The sequence below is a fragment of the Mytilus californianus genome, unplaced genomic scaffold, assembly GCF_021869535.1.
Source record: "Mytilus californianus isolate M0D057914Y unplaced genomic scaffold, xbMytCali1.0.p SCAF_1, whole genome shotgun sequence".
Classification (NCBI taxonomy): domain Eukaryota; kingdom Metazoa; phylum Mollusca; class Bivalvia; order Mytilida; family Mytilidae; genus Mytilus; species Mytilus californianus.
In genome coordinates, this window is record NW_026262581.1 from 133,183,083 (window position 1) to 133,205,357 (window position 22,275).

The following is a 22,275-nucleotide window of genomic DNA, read 5'->3' on the forward strand; positions in this document are numbered from 1 at the left end:
TATTGCCAGTGCGTTGTCAGTTTATTTTCGACTTATGAGTTTGAATGTCCTTTTGGTATCATTCGCCTCTCTTTTATTGCAAGTATTTAAACGAATTCAACGGATTCAGTACTGAATAAAACGGCTGACGAGTGTTGATAACTCAAAAATTTTAAATTTGATATTCATATTTGTTATTTATTAATATTTGTCAGTAGGACGTATACACCATTGTAAATAAATTGTTTTAATTGATTACCAATCGCTGATCATAGTTCTATTATTTTCACCTTAAATGTCTTTTACATTCTATGGAGAAAGATATATTACTGTTAATAACTTACCATTTCTAATGAGTTCTTTGAGATTATTTGCTTTGATTATTCTTGTGAACAAATAAAATTGATATTTCATAAAAGAAGAAGAGATTTTTTTTCAAGAATATCATAGATTTTAACATGAATATTGATCGATAGAGGTCAACACACATGGGTTATATTGCGGCGGAAAATACTTTCATTAAAACAAATTTTTTTCACATGATTTCCGACTACTTAGACCTTTATACTACGAGGAGCTGTTTTCCGAATAATCCAGTCGTTATGGTGAATAGACAAGTTTTGCATTTGACAAAGTCTGTCATAAAAACAAAACGGGGTTCATAAGGCAAAAGTAACAAAAGAAGAATGTCCGAGAGCAGTTATTTGAAAATTCATCGAATTAAAATGACTAAAAAGAAAATTTCTTGGTTCACGTACACATTTTATAAATATAAATGAATGTTTTGACAATTCAAAGAAAACAAAACAATTTCAAGGTCGAAAAGCCGTTCTATGTAAAAAGCAATTAATGTTTCTATGTCAACAATTTTTTAAACATCCATGAGAAAAAAATGTCCATGTAATTTGACTGGTGGTATAATTTCACAAAATATAACTATTCTGTATCAGCGATTTTAAATCCGAATGACAGATATTAAATTTGATTCCAGCTTAGGATCTATGAGTTTATAGAATATGAACTACAATTACACAAAGAATATTTGAACGGCTTCTGTCGACCCGCTAATTAACTTTCCGGCTTTGGGCACCTGCATATATGTCACTACCATTAGCAGAAAGTGTTACGAAATTTACAATATACCATAGGTGGTAATTTCATTGCTAATCACCAACAGACATGTTCAAATTTGGTCAAATTAAACCCTCAGTATCGAACGACATGCCGCTGTCAACGAATTATTAAACTTTTTCGTTTAATATATCTCATATCAGACAGTCGCAGCTTTTATTGTAAAGTCATTCACACTTACATTAATAGGTGTACATAAATATTCTGTTTGAGGAAAGACATTATAGACACGGGCTATCTGCAAGAGAAACATAAACGTTTTACTCGCAGACGTGAACAGCTGTGAAAGGAATCTGAAAAAAATATTAACAATTCCAGTGTACGTTCTAAGTATAAACCCTTTTCCTTGATTTTTGAAAACCGAAGACTCATTAAAGTAATGTTTTGACATAAAGTAAATTACCATATTGACAACTAGTAAAGTACTATATTGACAACAAGTAAAGTACCATATTGACAACAAGTAAAGTACTATAGTGACCACAAGTAAAGTACTATATTGACAACCAGTAAAGTACCATATTGACAACAAGTAAATTACTTTGTTGACAACTAGTAAAGTACTATATTGACAACTAATAAAGTACTATATTGACAACTAGTAAAGTACTATATTGACAACTAGTAAAGTACTATATTGAAAACTAGTAAAGTACTATATTGACAACAAATAAAGGACTATAGTACTTCCTTGGTCTGATAGAAGGAGCAAGTTTTTGAGAGGGAAATTGCGACCACTTCCCTCATATGTTTGAATCCCCTATCAATATCAGAGTTGTTTTGTTAACTTCCACATTAAACTTTAATCAGGGTAATATTCCAAAAATGATTTCATTTTACTCTACTAAGACGACTTTCATGGCTTTGCACTTGTTCTGATTAAGTAACAGTACAATCGGTAACTAGTATCTCGTTGCAGTTTATATGGATAGTTCTCAATAAAAATCGGATTATCTATAAATCCGACAAATATAGCCATGATATTTTGACACGATTTTCCTTATTTAGCTAGATAAGTTTATCATAAACACTTGAGTTCAACCAATTTTTATCTTCTGGTAATACGTCAGGCTGGTGAATGTTCAACTGAGTTCAACAAATTATATCTTCTGGTAATACACCAGGCTGGTGAATATTCAACTGTTTAGGATAAAACCACTGAAAAAGATGACAGAACAATTCAACTGGCTTCCTGTTATGACACCACATAACACATTTCTCTTAATATGACTTTTCAGCCAAAGAGCCGAAACAAGAAAATTGAAGGAAACGAATGATACGGGATTTCTTTAAATGCTCTTTATTAAATCTCAAAATCAAAAAATTATTATAATTGAGATATCATTTATAACTGATTACAATTGATTTCCTTATTCTTGAAATCAAGATTCTAGAAAACATTTCAAAATGGAATGGTCCTTTTGGTGACGACTTACAGTGATAATTAACACATACAAGGGGTGACACTACTGACAGGTGACGACTTACAGTGATAGTTAACACATATAAGGGGTGACACTACTGACAGGTGACGACTTACAGTGACAGTTAACACATATAAGGGGTGACACTACTGACAGGTGACGACTTACAGTGATAGTTAACACATATAAGGGGTGACACTACTGACAGGTGACGACTTACAGTGATAGTTTACACATATAAGGGGTGACACTACTGACAGATGACGACTTACAGTGACAGTTAACACATATAAGGGGTGACACTACTGACAGGTGACGACTTACAGTGATAGTTAACACATATAAGGGGTGACACTACTGACAGGTGACGACTTACAGTGATAGTTAACACATATAAGGGGTGACACTACTGACTGTTAAACAACTATGGCAGGTGACGGCTTACTTTGAGAGTTAACGCAAATTACAGATGTCGGCTGACTGTGACAGTTAAGAGGGGCCTGATGGGGGGGAGGGGGTCTCATCACGATTCACGAGTTGATTTTTTTGTCAATCACGATTCACAGAAAATAAATTTCCATGATCACGGATCACGAAAATATAAAAAAAAATAAATCCGTAGAAAAACGGATCACGATAGCGAAAATGCGCCGATCACGAAGAACCAAAATAACCCATCAGGCCCCTCAGTTAACATATATGGCAGGTGAAAACCGACTGTGACAATTAACATATTTGACAGGTGACGACTGGCTGTGACGTTAACACTTATGACAGTGGGTGGCGACTGACTGTGACAGTTAACATTTATTACAGGTGACGACTAACAGTGACATTTAACACATTTTACATGTGACGAATGACTGTAAGAGTTAACACTTGTGACAGTGGAGACAGACCGTGACAATGAACAAATTAACAAACAAGCAGGATACCAGACTTTGACAGTTAACACATATGAAAGGAGATCACAGACTGGCAATTAACAAATATGCCAGGTGACGAGCGCCTGTGACAGCTAACACATATGACAGTGGCGACTGTATATGACAGTGGCGACTGTATATGACAGTGGCGACGGTCTATGAAAGTTAACACATATATCTAAGGTGACGACTGACTATGACAGTTAATTTGAGGTTAACCTTTTTTAAACTTTTTTTACATAGTGTGAGTTTACTATCAAAGAATTATCAAAGTAATAAAGTTGGTATATAAATTATATGCGCATATACGTATACACAATGAGAACTATTCTGAAAACCGAAGTTACAACAGTTGCTCTAAAATGATAAACATATTCTTCTTTTTCGCATGCAAGGCCCGTCATACTTCTTACCATTTATAAGTTCTAGTAGTCATTTTGGAAAAGAGTCCTTGTTTTTTGCATGCAGCATGGATTTAATTCATGCTGCATTCACCTAACTATTGTACAAATAACAGGTACACAAATACATTTTGCTTTATTTGTACTTGTACATTTAAAACCTACTGTTACTCCGCTTCCATAATATTGAGCAGACGGTAATGTGAATATTTTCTTTAGTGTGTCAGTTCATTTTTGGGATCCTCTTCGCGGTCCGCGCTTAAACTATGTGTCGATTTCTTTGAAAAACCAGAGACAGCTATATGGATTTAAACAACTAAACCTTAAATTACCGGGTGTAAGCTACAGGATAAAAACAATATATGTACATTGTCAAAACTATAAAATTTATTTGTACTCGCTACGAAACAGGATTTAAAGCTCGTATATAAATTCATTTCAGTCGAAGAACCCAGTCTCTTTCTTTTTTTACATTTACGACTTACCAGAAGGCCTACACTCAACAGTGAGACTTTTTGCGGATGATACTGTTGTCTATTTGACCATTTCCTCAAACAACGACTGCCACAAACTCCAAGAAGACCTGGACAAACTGGCAAAATGGGAACAACTTTGGAAAATGGAGTTTCACCCTGAAAAATGCAGCGTCCTCATAGTAACAAAAAAGAAAAATCCAATCAAGTGGGACTATAAACTCCATGGCCATGCTCTGGAGCATGAAACATCAACTAAATTCCTAGGCTGCACCATTGCAAATGATTTAGATTGGGGAGAACACATAAACAACATCACAGGAAAAGCCAGCCGAAGCCTTGGTTTCTTGCATCGAAACCTCCACATCAGCTCAAAATACATCAAAGAGCATGCCTATAAAATATTAGTAAGACCGCAAATGGAATACGCCACGACAGTATGGGACCCGTACCAGCAAAACCACATAGATAAAATCGAAAAAGTACAAAGACGAGCTGCACGATATGTAACCAGCAGAATAGAAATAGATCAAGTGTCAGCAACCTGATAACTGAATTAGGATGGAAAAGCCTACAAACAAGACGAAAAGAAGCTCGACTCATTATGTGTTACAAAATAACAAACGACCTTGTAGCCATAGACAAGAGTAAATACCTACAAAAACCAACAAGAAGCTCTTACCTGGACAGGACATCATACCTACCTATTACAGCCAGCCACCAAAGATTGTAGGAAATGGTCCTTCTTCGTAAACACCGTCAAGGATTGGAACAAATTGCCTCCAGACATCGCCACAGCAAAGTCTCTTGAGATATTCAAGTCTCAAGTGACCAAAACTTCTAACTAAATCGATCAACAATTTGTTTTTAACCAGTTTTTAATCATGCGCAACTTGCCAGAATATTCATCATGTTGAATGAGGGCAGTATTTAGAAGAAGAAGAAGAAGATTTTTTTGCATATTTATCACATGTGTTCAGTTCTCATTAGAAACAAACTCGTTCGATTAACTTTGTATTTCTACCTAGATATTTTTAAGATTTTAAAATAATGATTAATCTATTTTTTAAATTCGTTTACTCATAACATCAGATAATGTACGTTGAACATATTATTTTGTAAAACATTTTTTGCCCATGCAACATTCGACAGACTGTGCACTCACATTATCTGAGAAATTTTGTTGACAAAGTTTCTAACTGGATAGTTTCCTGAAGATCGATTTAAAACCTTCCAGGACATTTACAGAGAAGCCCATGAAATCCACGGCGGAAGCCTTTAGTCAAGAGATATTCATAATCAATAGATGTTAGAATGCTTGTAAATTTAGCCGAAAGTGAGATTTGAAGCTTTAGAATGACTCTAGAAAATTAAATCCATCAAACAACACAGGCCATTATTTCGGAATCTTTTTCAAGGACATTATTACAGAAATGTTTTTCTTCAGTATGTTGTGTTTATCGTCCGCTTTCTATGCTTTTCAACAGTTCAAAACGGTAGATCTCCTTAGGCAAAAACATTTAAGTAAGAAATCTGATATTCAAAGTACAAATATATTTTCATTTAAGGATAAAACATAAATTTGAAATGTGTCACAGACAATAGAGATTATTAATGTTATAAATGTAAGAAATTAACACAGGAGAATGTATGATAAGGCCACTTTTTTTGGTCTCTTCTTAAACATTCTTTAGATGTCCATTAGATATAAGTCCAACAGTATTTCTAATTTATTAAATTTTTTTTTTACATTAGGGATTTTTTCCTGCATTGCAAAACTGCAAAAAAAACACACATTTAAGAGATCTAGTTATCTTAATTAAGTTATGGACCAATGATTTACCAAAAAAGAAATTTTGTCACAAGATAAGTTTTTCTTTACTTAGAAGTGAGCAAAAAATAACAAATTTCTATTTTTATAGCTTCTTTATACATAAGATTCTAGTGTGTGTAAAATATCTTTTTGGGTAAGGCCCAATTTCAGGGGCCAAACATGAGCAACCTTACCTGGAAACAATTGAACAAAACATAATCATATATCTTTCTCTCAGTAATTCACGGCATTTTTTTTCTCATTTAAATCACATTTTCATCTCATTTATTGACAGCAGTAATACGAATGTGTCTTTATTATTTAGTCATTTTCAAGAACTTTCCTTATTTAAAAAAATGCTTTTTTTGACAAACAATCTTTGTCACAGGTGACCACGGATATGTTCCATTTGTCATAGCCACAATCCCCTTTACCTTTCATGAAGTTCAGCCCTAATTTTTATTGGGGTTAAGGTTATTTTTCCTTTCTTTGTATTTTATTCTCAATGTATTGTCTCTATTGGTATTTATCTTGTTTTTTTCCATTGTCCTGAAAGTAAAGTGCGTTTTCTTTATAGACGTTCGTTTGTTGTCATGTGTTAGGCTAAGAATAGTTACTTGGGACGGTGGTTCATAAATATGGGTTATGTCTTATGGTTTGACAGGAGAAAGTAATACCATTTCGCTACTGTATGATACGCATTTTCTCGACTGAGGACAAGAAATTAGTATCAGCTTATTGCATTCTCACAGATATAATAATTCAAATAATTTATTTTTCAAACTTAATATTAAGAATAGAACTGGCGAGTATAGAATCTGGAGTAAGTATGCTTTACTTATATCCAATCCATTGAGCAAATAGAGTATGTTTCAGCTAAGTCAAAAGTATAACTGATATTCGAATTAAGGTGTAAAATCGATGTAAAACTAAACTGTGTCATGTGAATCTTTTAATTCCATCTAGTTTGAATGTTTACTTTGTAGAATAATTATTTCAATAAGGTTTTGTGATATTTTTTGTCGTCGTTGTCCCGTTCATTATTCCCTCTGAAGAATCTTTAGAACGTTTACAGAATACTAATCACTTGTTTTATTCTTGATCGCTGTTTATTTCATTGAGTTTATGTGAAGTTTGTCCGTAAGACGCAAGGAATACTCTATTGAATTATTTCGGCTCGTTTTACAAACATTTCAGTATTCTCTCTTGATTAGATTTCTGCGACAACGAGGAACATTTTACGTTGTCGAGATGGGACAAGAAATAAATCCTCTGTATTGAGTATGACACAAACTGTTAATAGGAAAAAGTAGAGGATTTACCATTCTTTATTAAAGAACTTTGAGGAAACTAAACAAGTCAAGGATAGGTTTTAATCGGTTGAATGACTGATCGTTTCAATATGAAATTAAAATTTAACATCCGTTCTAGTGTATACATTTCTGTCCCATTTTTGCAATCACTAGACTCAGTCGTCTGTGTGCCTTACGAAAAAGTTATCAAAAACTATACTGTCAGCGGGTTAATACCAAACCGTATCCATCTAGATGAAAATTATGTCACCAATGCCCGCCGATTGTTAAACATGAACGGATCTATATCGTTTCTTGTGGACTAACTGTCACCGACGGTATCTTCCGCCAAGGTCTATATATACCGTTTCTGGTGGACTAACTGTCACCGACGGTATCTTCTGCCAAGGAACCATTGCTTTCGTATTGGCATGATTCAAATTATATGATTACTATTCATAAAACTATAAATGTGATAAAGCCACAGTTGTAACTCCCTCATATAAAGTTGACGTCAGACGGTTTCAGATTTTGTTTTAGCCCATTTAGTTGTCGTTCTCCCCAATGTATTATATGTCTTGCTGCCTAAAGCTTTGAACTCGATCGAGTGTACCTGATGAATTTAATACACAAACACTTGATGTGTGTAAAGTATTCATGTCTTACATTTTTACATCTTATTCTAAAATGTAACTCTTGCCATCCATAACTACTATATATCTCCAATCATATTAATGCAGTATGTTGGTTAGTCAAAGCCATTTCATTAACGGTTTAAATGGTCTTTGCAGTGACCATGACTGTTAGACCTCTCACTCTTGTCTTACTTTGAGATCTACTGATCACACTAAGGCAGATTTTAACTAAATGCTGCATTATAGGTGTTGATGGCAGATCTTTATAGGTGTTGATGGCAGATCTTTGACTGTCTTTCAAATTTATTCAGAACTTTTATAGACTCGGGACGATTTAGAGCTTGACTGCTATCTATTGTTGATGATTGTATGTTGCCCTCTGAAGTCTTTTGGTTATTTTTGTTGTTGGGTTGCTGTCACATTGACGTCTACCATACATCCCCCTTTTATACCCCATACAATTGACCACAGCATGGCATGGTCCAGAGAAAAGAGAATCTTATGGGAATGATTTTGGAAATGAAAATTAAAACACTGGCTCAAAACGGGATACTTAAACGATTCTCAGGATAAAAGACCGTAGCAAATTGAGGTTCAGTTTATATGGTTTCAAGTTATTTTAACAGTTTCATTTAACAGATACTGACGAAGAATATTTGTTTCTACGTCATGTACGTAGCATTTAGGAGGAAGAACAAACACTAGTCGGCTCGGAGTAAGATTAATGTGTCCGTGTAGTGATGAGATATGTCTTCCTGTCCTTAGCATGTTAAAGTGTCTGTCTATAACAGTACAAAGTAAGGTTAATATTCGTATCTCATTAAAATGTCCTCGTCCTGATATTAATGTAATTTTCACTACTTCACGTTAAACACTATACCATCATCATCATACCTCATACAACTATATATACGATTAATTTTCTCTAATGAATATCCGAGTTAAAGTCTACATAAGAGTTTTACTACACAACGTCTTAGCCTACCAATGTAAGAACTGAATTTTTGTTCTTCTATGTTTATATCGTTCCCTTGGGGGAATTCAAAAAGCAAATATCAACCTGCCTTCATTTTATCAAGTTAGTTAGTTTTTTTTTTTTAGAATACTTATAGAGTGATAACGTACATAATGAAAGGAGGACAACTCCAGCTTCTATGTTCAATAAGTAGTGAGGTGTTTATGTCCCATTTATTTCAATATTCAAATATAGCAATGTAAGAAACAGATACTTAACACTCTGAAATAAGACTGAGCTAATCTAAATTGACCGTAAACTGAGAGTATGAACAGTATAGAATTAACTGTAGAATAAAGATGTAAAAAAATAGCTGTAAACTGAGTGTCTGAACAGTACAAAATGAATTAGCTGTAAGGAACATACCACATCTTCTTATTTTTATATGTCTGAAATTAAACTGAAAAACGGAAGATATATATATAAAATAAAAATGTCTTGGATCAAAACAAAATGATCGTTTTGGAAAAAATGTTAATAAAAAGGAATATAGCAGTTCTGCTAAAAATTATTATGCCTTATTTTTATACCTCAACATAGAGAGAGAATAATAAAATAAAAGTTGCTATCCAATAAATAGCAAACTATTAAAGGATAGCCGCACCATAACTGGGAATTGGGTCTATACAACGTGTGAAAAAAAAAATCTTTTTTTTATTTCAGATTGCTGAAAAATATGCCTTTTTACCTCGAGAGGCTGTAACACGGTTTCTTATGTCATGTGCTGATTGCCAAAAGAGGATGCACTTATCTTCTGCCGATAGTTCAAATAACGAATCTGTCAACAATAGTTTTGTAATTCCCCAGTCGCAATACAACTTCAGAACAACGGAGCATGACAACGAAGCACAGAGTGTACCTATTGTAGACTTCAACATGCCAATTACTCAAACATACCTCAATCACCTCAAGTACAGAAACCTCCACACAGAAGCTTACAGCGACGAGGTAAGGCTTTATTATGTTTAACATCCACACAGAAGCTTACAGCGACGAGGTAAGGCTTTATTATGATTAACATCCACACAGAAGCTTACAGCGACGGGGTAAGGCTTTATTAAGTCTCCCAAACGAAGTTTGGGAAGACTTATTGTTTTTGCTCAGTTCTTATTATTATTCTTCTTCTTCTTCTTCTTCTTCTTCTTCTTCTTCTTCTTCTTCTTCTTCTTCCGCCGCTTTTAAATTTGAACTTGTCCGCACCCGTTCTCCAAAACCGCTTGTCGGATTAACTTAGGGTTTCACAATATGTTAGACTAACATGTCTAGTGGTGCAATCAGGGTTTTGTTTTTGCAATGGGGTTTATAAAGGGGTACTTTGAGGGGCAAAAAGAAAAGAGGGTTTTACTATAGAACCCTATGGGATTTTATTTTTTTAAATTTTCAAATGAATATAAATTGAAAACCGTTCGTGATAGACACAAACTTTTTAATTGAAAATGTTCTAAATGATAAAGCCCATTAAATGAAATACAGGGTTAGTCCCCAGGGGTCACCCCCAACCCCTGCCATTTAAGAAAGTTCTAATACCTTGTAAGTGGTCAAGATCCCCACCCCTAAACCATATATATTCTGGTTTGTCATGCTAAGATGGTTTGAATGATATACAGGGTTAGTCCCCAGGGGTCATCCCCACCCCCTGCCATTTAAGAAAGTTCTAATATCTTCTAAGTGGTCAAGATCCCCACCCCTAAACCATATATATTCTGGTTTGTCATGCTGAGATGATTTGAATGATATACAGGGTAAGTCCCCAGGGGTCATCCCGACCCCCTGCCATTTGAGAAAGTTCTAATATCTTGTAAATGGTTGAGATCCCCACCCCTAAACCATATATATTCTGGTTTGTCATGATAAAGCACATCAAATGTTATACAGGGTTAGTCCCCAGGGGTTACCCCCACCCCCTGCCATTTAAGAAAGTTCTAATATCTTGAAAGTGGTTAAGATCCCCACCCCTAAACCATATATATTCTGGTTTTTCATGCTAAGATGGTTTGAATGATATACAGGGTTAGTCCCCAGGTGTCATCCCAACCCCCTGCCATTTTAGAAAGTTCTAATATCTTGTAAATGGTCGAGATCCCCACCCCTAAACCATATATATTCTGGTTTGTCATGATAAAGCACATCAAATGTTATACAGGGTAAGTCCCCAGGGGTCACCCCACCCCCTGCCATTTAAGAAAGTTCTAATATCTTCTACGTGGTCAAGATCCCCACCCCTAAACCATATATATTCTGGTTTGTCATGCTGAGATGATTTGAATGATATACAGGGTAAGTCCCCAGGGGTCATCCCGACCCCCTGCCATTTGAGAAAGTTCTAATATCTTGTAAATGGTTGAGATCCCCACCCCTAAACCATATATATTCTGGTTTGTCATGATAAAGCACATCAAATTTTATACAGGGTTAGTCCCCAGCGGTCACCCCCACCCCTTGCCATTTGAGAAAGTTCTAATATCTTGTAAATGGTCGAGATCCCCACCCCTAAACCATATATATTCTGGTTTGTCATGATAAAGCACATCAAATGAAATACAGGGTTAGTCTCAAGGGGTCACCCCACCCCCTGCTATTTAAGAAAGTTCTAATATCTTCTAAGTGGTCAAGATCCCCACCCCTAAACCATATATATTCTGGTTTGTCATGCGAAGATGGTTTGAATGATATACAGGGTTAGTCCCCAGGGGTCATCCCGACCCCCTGCCATTTGAGAAAGTTCTAATATCTTGTAAATGGTTTAGATCCCCACCCCTAAACCATATATATTCCTGTTCGTCATGTAATGAACACTTGAATGACGTATAGGGCCAGTCCCCAGGGGTTCCTCCCCACCCCCAATATTCTAGTATCTTGTAAATGGTCGAGATCCCCACCCCTAAACCATATATATTCTGGTTTGTCATGCCAAGATGATTTGAATGATATACAAGGTTAGTCCCCAGGCATCACTAATGCATATAACTTTACTGGACCAAACCAATTTTCACTGGACGTTGCCCAATGTCAGGCGACCCTGGGAATTACGAATTATGGGAGCTTCGTTTGGGAGACTTCGTAACAGCATCCTGTTACAATCATTTCTTGTTATGTTTAACATCCACACAGAAGCTTACAGCGTCGAGGTAAGGCTTTATTATGTTTAACATCCACACAGAAGCTTACAGCGACGAGGTAAGGCTTTATTGTTTTTACTTTGTAGGGTATTGTTATGACAATCTGAACGAGGTGTACTGATTGATACCTTAGTATGAGTAAACATGATTTATTTATTAGTTGAAATTGGGTTTTATATTACCTTTCGGTAGTTGAGAGTTCTCTTAGATCGGTAATGTGGGTCTTTGTATTTTTGTTTTGGTACCGATCTGATGAGACAAGCCCTTTCCATCTGATTTTCACTCCCATCATATTCTTTAAATGACTTGTATAGCTTAGGGGACAACCATTTGATATTCTGGGGGGGGGGGGGGGGGGGGGGGGCAGGAGGATTTGTTTTTGATCGGTTATTTATTTTTGTAAACTAAGAGGACAGATTATCTATTTTCTGCACTGTTGAAGCAAGATTTTTCATTTTCATTAAAGCAAGGGACTGATTATTTATTTTCACAACTATATTTATAATATTTGAAAACATACAATTTTTAAATTCATTTTTTATTATAAATAATACATGAATAGTCCAATCATTATGTACCATTTAATCAGAATTGATCATCATCTTCTGAATTCCCAACTGCATATACATGTATTGCATACATACAAGATATTAAAGTTTGGCTGTAATTAGTGTCTTTTAAAAGTATTGCAAATCATTTATGCCGAGCGGAGCGAGGCTAAAAAAAAATTGAAGGGTTTTGGAGCCGCTGAAGGCCCCAAGTTGCTATAGAACTAATGATGCAAAATGTGTTTCCCATACCCTTTCTTAATCTGAAAATGAAAGTTCTGTTTTAATCATTTTTTGACAATATTTTGGTCTCAAAGCAACATGTATAGATTCAGTGTAAGACTTAAGTTTTCAGGAACAACATCAAAAGACAAAGATAAAGCAAAAATTTAATTCACATAGTTAAGTATGTGGCTGCTGTTTTTTTTAAACTCTTGATCAAGTTAATAACAAAATTACTAAATTACAAAAGGAATGCAACACTAACAGAATACAGAAGGGCAATCAATGAACAAAAGACAAATAAATAAGAAACATTGATCCCCAAAAAACAGGAGCTACGTCTGAGGGAGAACAGAACTTGCTTCTTGCAAGACACTTGCCGTGAAAACAATTTGATATAAAGACAAGCTTTTGGTTTTGAAATTTCCTACATGAGGCATTTGCCTGAATGTAGTTACTGCCATATGTAATAAAAGTGAGTTAAGTGTTCCTGAGACAATAAACCTCAAGTTAAATGAAACCCATTTTTCAGACATTTCAAGTATTTTAAATAATATTTATACTTTTATTATTCAAAGATTTGGGAAGTGATTCCCGATTTTTTTTGAAAAAAAAAATTGAATTTTATGAAGAATCTGGTGCAATCTCATGCTCTCAAATAGACCTGCCGAGTTATTTATTTTTAATACATTGCAAGTCAGGTTATTTATTTTCAAACTACCACAGAAAAAACCATTTATTTTTGTGATTATCAAGGCTGAGTTATTTATTTTCAAAATCCTCCTGCCCCCCCCCCCCCCCCCCCCAAGAATATCAAATGGTCGTCCCCTTACTATACGGCGTGAGTTTTTGGTCATTATTGAAGGCAATTCGGCGACCTTTAGTTGGACACTTTATTTGGTCTCTGGTAGATAGTTGTCGCATTGGCAATCATACCACATCTACTTATTTTGATATTTCTTAGGTCAGTTCACTTAGCATCTTTATTTTCTTTGTAACTGGAAAAATGGGTATCTTAAAGTGACAAATACGGAACATCTGCTCATTTTCAGTCAGATTTTTTATTAGGAAATATGCAAGTGATTTAGATTCAAGATAAGATATAAATTTTAGAAAATTAGTTTTCTTGTTGTAAGGAAATATTTAAGGAGTATACATGAAAAGAGATTGGGGTATACGGCAATGAGATAACAACCGTAAAACATACCAGAAAAAGGGTGTCTTATAGATTTGTTACATTTACTCACTGTTGACCAAACGTACCCAATGGTCGGGTTGTTGTCTCTTTGACACATTACCCGTTTCCATTCTCCATTCTAGTCAATATTATTCTGAAAAGAAATAAAATTTGCAGTCAATAAGGATTAGCAACAGTAAATGGACTATGCTGCAGTTGTTTATACAATTTTCCATACAATTTGGACATGTAGGACTTTTAACTCAAAATAGAAAAAATAAACAATTCATTCAGGTTTGTTTTTATTTTCTAAAAGATTATTTAAAGGAAAACTGTTTTATGTAGTATTCACATAAAAATTGTGAAAAAAACGTTCCAAAATGATACTGAAATATTTAACCCATTTCAAAAATAAATGTTGCCAGATACATTTCCGTTTTATTAAGTAAATAATCATTAATTGAGTCACACTCTTAGTTGCTGATGTAAACACGCAGTGTATTGCTTGAGAAAAAAAAACAACGACGATAAAATGCCGAACTAAGCGTTGCATTGTAGCGGTGTAAAAAAATGAAACAACATTATGCGTTCGAAGCGCTTTTATGGATTCACCTTCATCAGAAAAGCTCAAAACCGAATATTTGAAAGTCAATGATGTATAAGAACCGAAACAGTTGAAGAGCTATGTGATCAAAAAGGACATAAAAAAATAGCCAAATCCGTCTAAGGTCAACTTTGCCTGAGGGAGTTGAAACCTTAGTTTCTTTATAATTTCATTTATAAACGAAATCATGTCAGTACAGAAGTTCTGACTACTGAGCTGATGATACCATCGGGGACTGATAGCCCACCAGCAGAGGTATCGATCTTATGTTAAAGAGTGGTTAAACATCAATAACTATATTTAAACGTTGACCCTATTATTATATCAATTAAACGGATTTCGTTTTTATTGTTATGAAGATATGATGACTGAAAGACACTTCTAAAATCTTTTTACCAAATTTATCCGTATTTTTAGATGTATACATATATTTTTAAGAATATTCATTCAATAAATTTTCAAAAATATAAGACTTAAATGATTTTTTGTTTATTTAAAAGAAACCAAATGAGATCTTAATATATCAATGATGAATGAAAGCAGACGTGGGTAAAATGTAAATGAGACGGTAACCAAATGACAAAATATAGGGGCAACGTCAGTCTTCAACAATAGACAGGTGTCTACACAATATGTCAAATCGTCCTGAGTCAATAACAGTTGTGAATAAATGTAACACAAACAATCCAATTATACAAATAACGATTTATAACACAATGACTTTACAAAGGAAATGTTGAATCGGTCAATATGATTGTTATACATGTTTGAACAAAAATCTGACAGCTATATATGGGCATTTTATACATTTGCGCCAATTTAGATAAAAGCAGTTTGAATTTCAACTGAATCTTGAAATAATATTATTTTTTGTTTGGCATATGCCCCAGCCCTTGACTAATGTAAAAAAATGTTCAGTCAGCGTCTGAAGATTCCCTGCAAATTTTTAATGTGGTGTCTAGTTTACTATGATATTTTTCCCATCAAAATCATTTGGTACATTGGGGACACTTAATCAATGTTCAGTTCAGGGGTCATAGGTTGGCCGTGCTATTTGTCTACTTGTTAGTATCAAATCAGTCAATTAAACAGAATATTGACAGAAGCTTCAGGATCGGTAAAATGTTATTAGACTTCAAATTTAAATAGCGTTATTTCCCCTTGAATGTTACAGACGGTTGTTGGAAGAAATATATTATCAAACCATTTAACTATATTTTGAAAGCGGTATGATATTTTAGTATATATATTTTTTGGCTAGTTACATAGTTAAAAATTCATATGAACGATAAGAAACGAAACGAAAAAGATACAGCATTAATATAAAGCATATTTAAATAACAAACATTGCATGTGTGTGTCCGAGATTAAAGTCGAGCTTACGTTACCACAATAATATACATATATGATGTTTGTAAAAGAAATAAACCTGAAATGCCAAATAGTTCCTGCTGATGTTAATACCGTTAAAAAACTTTTATATAGTAGCAAATAGCTTCTCCAAAGTCTCTATATTAAGCTAACAAGTGTTCTGTTGAAACAATTTTTTAAACTATAGTGTGATGCCTGGATTTGCTATGTACTAGCTACTTTATTTTGATGTAAGTGGAGGTGTAACAAGATGAACACAAATGTTAAAATGTTCATCATTGAGACCATGGCTAATCAAAACCATTCTTAAAAACTCAAATGCAATGCTGGAAAGTATGTTATTGACATGGATGATAAACTTTCATTTTATGACCACGTCATATAAGAATCTTAAACTTGAGAGTGTTTTTTTTCGATGGAAGATTCAATGACTTTATTTCTAGTTTACCCATAAATATGCTATCATCAGTTGGAGCCATTTTTGTACCCATTAACGTTCTATTAATTTTTAAATAGTGACTCCATAAAAAGTGTAGTTGTTATTCTTCGGTAACATCGTGAGTATTTTATTCAGGCACTAAGCGGATGAATATTTTATTGTTCGAGAATCTCAACCCTCATCGAATGTCTCAATTCCATCTGTATGGGGAAAAGTATTCGTACAAAGGAAAGTATCATCCAACGAGAAAAGTTTCATGTCGACAGGGTGGGGATGTCATGCCTGCATTTCCGCAAATAATCATTGGTATCTTTGAAGTGAGACATATTTTTTTGAACGTGCGTGTGTACGAAGATGGAAATCAACAAGTCGGATTACCGTTCGCCGACATAATGGCTCTACCTGGGTTATTTGTCTTATATATTTAGGGTACACGATTTTGGATTTTATGGTGTCAAATATTCAACAGCTGTTTAGTCGATGACGCCTTTGTCGTGTATTTCTATCGATCTTATGGTTATACCACTGTCGAATTTCTCGGGGCGGGGTCTGCATATAGTTTTTGGTGGAACAACGTTCATCGCTAAATAGACGTTCAGTTTCTTGAATATCAATTCATTTGTCCATATTTACAACTGCGTTGCCGTTATCTGCATTTATTTTTGGCTCTTAAAAGTCTCTCAGTAGTACAGGTCCCTCAGGGGATAATACGATTATAGTATATGTTATTGTTTTCCTTGGTATTTCTAAGAAAATCTGATTTTACAGATTCTAAGGTGGCAATTTTACTAGTTAAAGGGATCCGCTTGTTTTTTTTGTTGATATTCCATATATATTTATAAAAGTCTATGAAAAATATCCAACCAGCAAATTTTGATGGATATATCTAGCTAAAAGGATATTTTGCTACAATATGTGTTGTACAATGATGTTAATGTTGGTAACTGAGTATCTGTTTATGTAAGACTGTGGCTCATATCTTGTTTTGACAAAAGCTATGTAGCTAAGTTATACAATGTAAGGTCGAAAATGTGAACTTTTAAAAGGTTTTCGAAACCATATTTACATCACAACCGATATTTCTGTTTTTGTTCGAAAATTTCCAGATTATATCATCCATTTAATTTATCAATAGACTTAACATACTTTATACAAGGAATGAAGAATTTTACAATTTCTGAAATTTCAAATTTCAAATAACAGATGTTATCATACTCCTGCTTTTTAAAATATATATTAAGTACAAATAAGGAAAGTGTATACCATACTGTTCTTTCAACACCAGGTATCCATTACAATATGATATGGTTAAAATCATACTGAAATCTTCTTATAGACTAGAAAATGTAACATTAGAGTTTCCATTATTGCAAGATGCATATTTACGCAAAAAAACTTCCTCCAGCTTATTAACCAACTTATACCTCAGTTGAAAAAATCATTAAAGATTCTTGACATTAAAGAACACATCATGTCATATGATAAAAGAAAATTTAATCTGTAATTTATTGGAATCGCTGAAATGGCTTAATGAGAGATGGTAAACTCGTAACATACCTGTTTCTTACGAACAAAATAAGGAAGAAAAAGTCATTTTGATAAAAATATTTGAGTATAGAAGATTAATATGCACACTACGTGCATTAGCACATCAGACAAACTACGCGCATAAGCAAGTAATAGAGGAGTTACTTGATCGATAGTAAAAGTAAATCACAGCAGTGTCTGATAGAAAAAAAAAGTTTTGGAAACTCAGCTATAAAGATAAAGATTGATTGATTATTGGCGATTAATACCACTTTCAGGACATTTGTCTATATATGAATTTCACCTTAATCGAGCTTATACGTGAAACTCGCGTGAATTGTTTTCACGTGAAATTGAAATTGAAGTTCACATGAGTCACACGTTTAAGCTCGTTTGAGGTGAATTTCACGTGAGATGCATGTGAAATTCACCCGAGCAAATTTTGCCTGTGTACATTCTGTTATATTTTTTACTAAGTAACTGGCTGCCCATAATTACTACATAATATTATTTATAAGTGTTATTACTTTTGGCCATTGTTTGTGTACTGTTATTTATTAATCATACTTTTGGCCATTGGTTGTGTACTGTTATGTATTAATTACGCATATCTTTCTTTTTTATATGTTTAATATCTGATGCGCTTTGTGTGCCTAGTAGTTTGAAAAAAAAACTATTCTTGGTTTTGAATTTGTAGTTACTCAAAGGAAGTGTAAGCAAATAATTTTGTACAACGTAAAAATTGTATTGTAAGTTAAACTTGAACTTTTTAAAGTTATATTGTCTCAAATCTTTTCATGACGTAGATAAGTTTATAGTCACCAATGGATTAGTTGCATGTTAGTGCAGCAGGATTAGTCCGCGATTGCTCTGAACTCTGACATCCTTTTTATCACTTGCTTGTGACGTGGTACAGTAATCCCAGACTAAGCAGGATATGCTTTCTCTTCCGTAATTACTCCTGGTTAAAGTTTCAGGGGCGGATCCAGCCATTTTTAAAAAGGGGTTCCCAACCCAGGATAACAGGGGGATTCCAACTATATGTCCCCATTCAAATGCATTGATCGTAAAAAAAAAAAGGGTGGTTCCAACCCCTGGACCCCCCTGGATCCGCCACTGAGTTTCCTGTGCATTGTAACAATTTACGGACTGTAGTATATCTATTTGTCCCTTTGTTTGTCGTGTTGGTGTCTGCACATCTTCGCCCAATGATTGTTTTTGTACATTTTGACATATTTGTACTTTTTTTTCTATCTGGAGGACTTATTAATCCAAAGCTTAGATAATTAACGCTAATCATTTTATCGAATTTATACACACCTTCCAAATATAATATGCAAACCAATTGATCCATTGACAATCAGACGTTGAGAAGAATATATAACGAATCTAACAATATAGAAATAGTGTAAGTCCAGGAAATAGATTTTAGTATCGAATAGTCTCTGACGAGGGTTCATTGAATCCCAGACAACGGGGTGATAACCAAGAGTTCGTTCATTTGATTTCCGTGATTTCCTCCTCAAAGGAATATTACATTATTAATAGGAAAGCAACAAAAAAGGGTTGCTATGATAAAGCCACCCTTTCATGCCTATAAAGCTAGTAAGGTTCATGTGGACCCTTTGGCTAAAATGACTGCGTTTTCACCTCAAACCTGTACATCTGGAAAAGTTTTAAGGCATAGCATGCCCTAGATAAATAAAATTCAAATGCATTGTATGTTTCAGTAAATTTAAAACTTTTTTTCGTCCCTGCAGAAGATGATAAAATTAACAAACAATTAAGTTTTACTTAACATGGTCCTACTCAGGTAAACAGTTTAAATCACCAATTATTGTCCACCTATTGTCCATGTCAATCAATACAGTTCACTTCAATTATTACCTGTTGGGAAGTTCTCAAACCTCTTTCCCAACTAAGTTTATTTTGGTACCTTCTGGAGGAATGAAAACAAGAGGCTATCAAGAGCCTGCATTGCTCACCTTTAATATTTTGCTTAAATCTTTCATCAATGATTATTTTTGCTTTTCAATATATATTAATGAGTGGCTTAAAATGTATCTGTCATATTTCCTTCAAAAGCAAAAAAAAAAATGCATTTTATCCCTATGTTCCATTTTAGCCATAGTGGCTTTGTTTCTTGACGTACAAGGAAAACAAAATTTATACTAGATACTCTGAAACTCATTCAGCTCAAGTTTGGCTGAAATTGATTCAGCAGTTTCAAAGGGAAGATTTTTTAAAGTAAGCAAACTAGATGAACAAATTGTGAAAAAATGTCTTTAAAGGGAAATTACTCCTTAAGGGGTCATTTGACAATTTTGGTCATACAAAACTTATTTGTAGATCTTACTTTGCTGAACATTTTTGGTGTTTACAGTTTATCTTTATTTATAATAATATTCAACATAATAACCGAAAACTGCAAAATTTCCTTAAAGTCATCAATTCAGGGGCAATAACCTAAAAAATCAGATACCCGATTTGGCTGATAATTTCAGGGCAGGTAGACCTTGACCTAATGAATACTTTAAATTCTTGTCTGATTTGCTCTAAATGCTTTAGTTTTTGAGATATAAGTCAAAAACTGCATTTTACCCTATGTTCTATTTTTAGCCATGGCGGCCATGTTTTCTGAGAATACAGAAAATAAAATACAAACTTTATTTTAGATAACCTAAGAATCATTCAGCTTAAGTTTGGTTTAATTTGGTTCAGTTGTTTCAGAGGAGAAGATTTTTTAAAGTTAGAAAACATGATAAACAAATTGTGTAAAATTGTCTTTAAAGGGCAATAACTCCTTAAGGGGTCAATTGACAATTTTGGTCATATAAAAACTTATTTGTAGATCTTACTTTGCTGAACATTTTTGCTGTTTACAGTTTATCTTTATCTATAATAATATTCAAGATAATAACCAAAAACTGCAAAATTTCCTTAAATTACCAATTTAGTGGCAGCAACCCAACAATGGGTTGTTAGATTGATCTGAAAATTTCAGGGCTGATACAACTTGACCTAATGAACATTATTACCCCATGTCAGATTTGCTCTAAATGCTTGAGTTTTTGAGATATAAGCCAAAAACTGCATTTTACCCCTATGTTCTATTTTTAACCCTGGCGGCCATGTTTTTTTTTACGAAAAAGAAAATAAAACACAAACTTTATTCTAAATACCCTAAGGATCATTCAGCTTAAGTTTGGTTGGAATTGGTTCAGTAGTTTCAGAGGAGAATATCTTTGAAATAGTTTACACCGGACGGAAGACGGACGACGACGGACGCCAAGTGATTGCAAAAGCTCATATTTCCTTTTAGGAAAGGTGAGCTAAAAAGTGCACATACAGTAAATTTGAATTTTGTTTATCTAGGGCATGCTATGCCTTAAAACTTTTTCAGATACTCAGGTTTGTCTGTACTTAGAGTAAATTTTGAGATGAAAATGCAGCCATTTTAGCCAAAGGAAAGACATAAACCTTAAATAATTTACTTCAGATGTAAAGACGTAGTTGTCTCTCAGGTATCAGTAAAACCCCACCTCGTTAGACCATTCAGACAACTGGGCTCAATATACCTATAACTTCCGTTAGTCGAGGGATGCCTTTCGTTGTCGTTGTCGGCGTTATCTAGAGTTGCACAGTGGCGGATCCAGAAATTTTCATAAAAGGGGGGGGGGGAGGGGCACTGACTGCCATAAGAGGGGGCCCGCTTAGTCATGCTTCAGTGATTCCCTATATAAACAACCAAATTTTTCCCACAAAAGGGGGGTGTGGGCCGGGCACCCTGGGCCCCCTAAATCCGCCTCTGTTGCAGCACACACAGAATATACATGATGAATGGTAGCATGCAGGTTAGCTATTTTTTGTTAGCCGTATATGATAGAATTGATCATGCAGTCACATAATATGCAAATGCTGTCCTTCCTCGCAGGGATTTGAACCCAATATATTATGTGTAAGGAAATTATGTATTTTGTTAAACCTAAAGAAGAAGTATGTTTTTTTCTGCTTGGTGCCTATCGGATGCGTCAAACTGCTTTTAGCTCACCTGGCCCTTAGTGAGCTTTTCTCCTCACTTGGCGTCCGGCGTCCGTCGTCGTCCGTTAACTTTTCAGAATATTCTCCTCTGAAACTACTGGCCCAAAAATCAAACTTTGCCAATCATCAATGAGATAT

The 22,275-nt window shown here is 34.4% G+C and overlaps 1 protein-coding gene across 1 annotated transcript in view; it reads left to right on the forward strand.

Annotated features, from left to right (window-relative positions):
• Positions 1 to 22,275, forward strand: part of LOC127735061 (nucleolar protein 4-like) — a 65,208-nt gene that overhangs the window by 14,433 nt on the left and 28,500 nt on the right. The window contains exon 3 of the mRNA XM_052245159.1: positions 9,753 to 10,037. Within this exon, the coding sequence (XP_052101119.1) occupies positions 9,753 to 10,037 (285 nt within the window). The remainder of the gene's footprint in view (positions 1 to 9,752; positions 10,038 to 22,275) is intronic.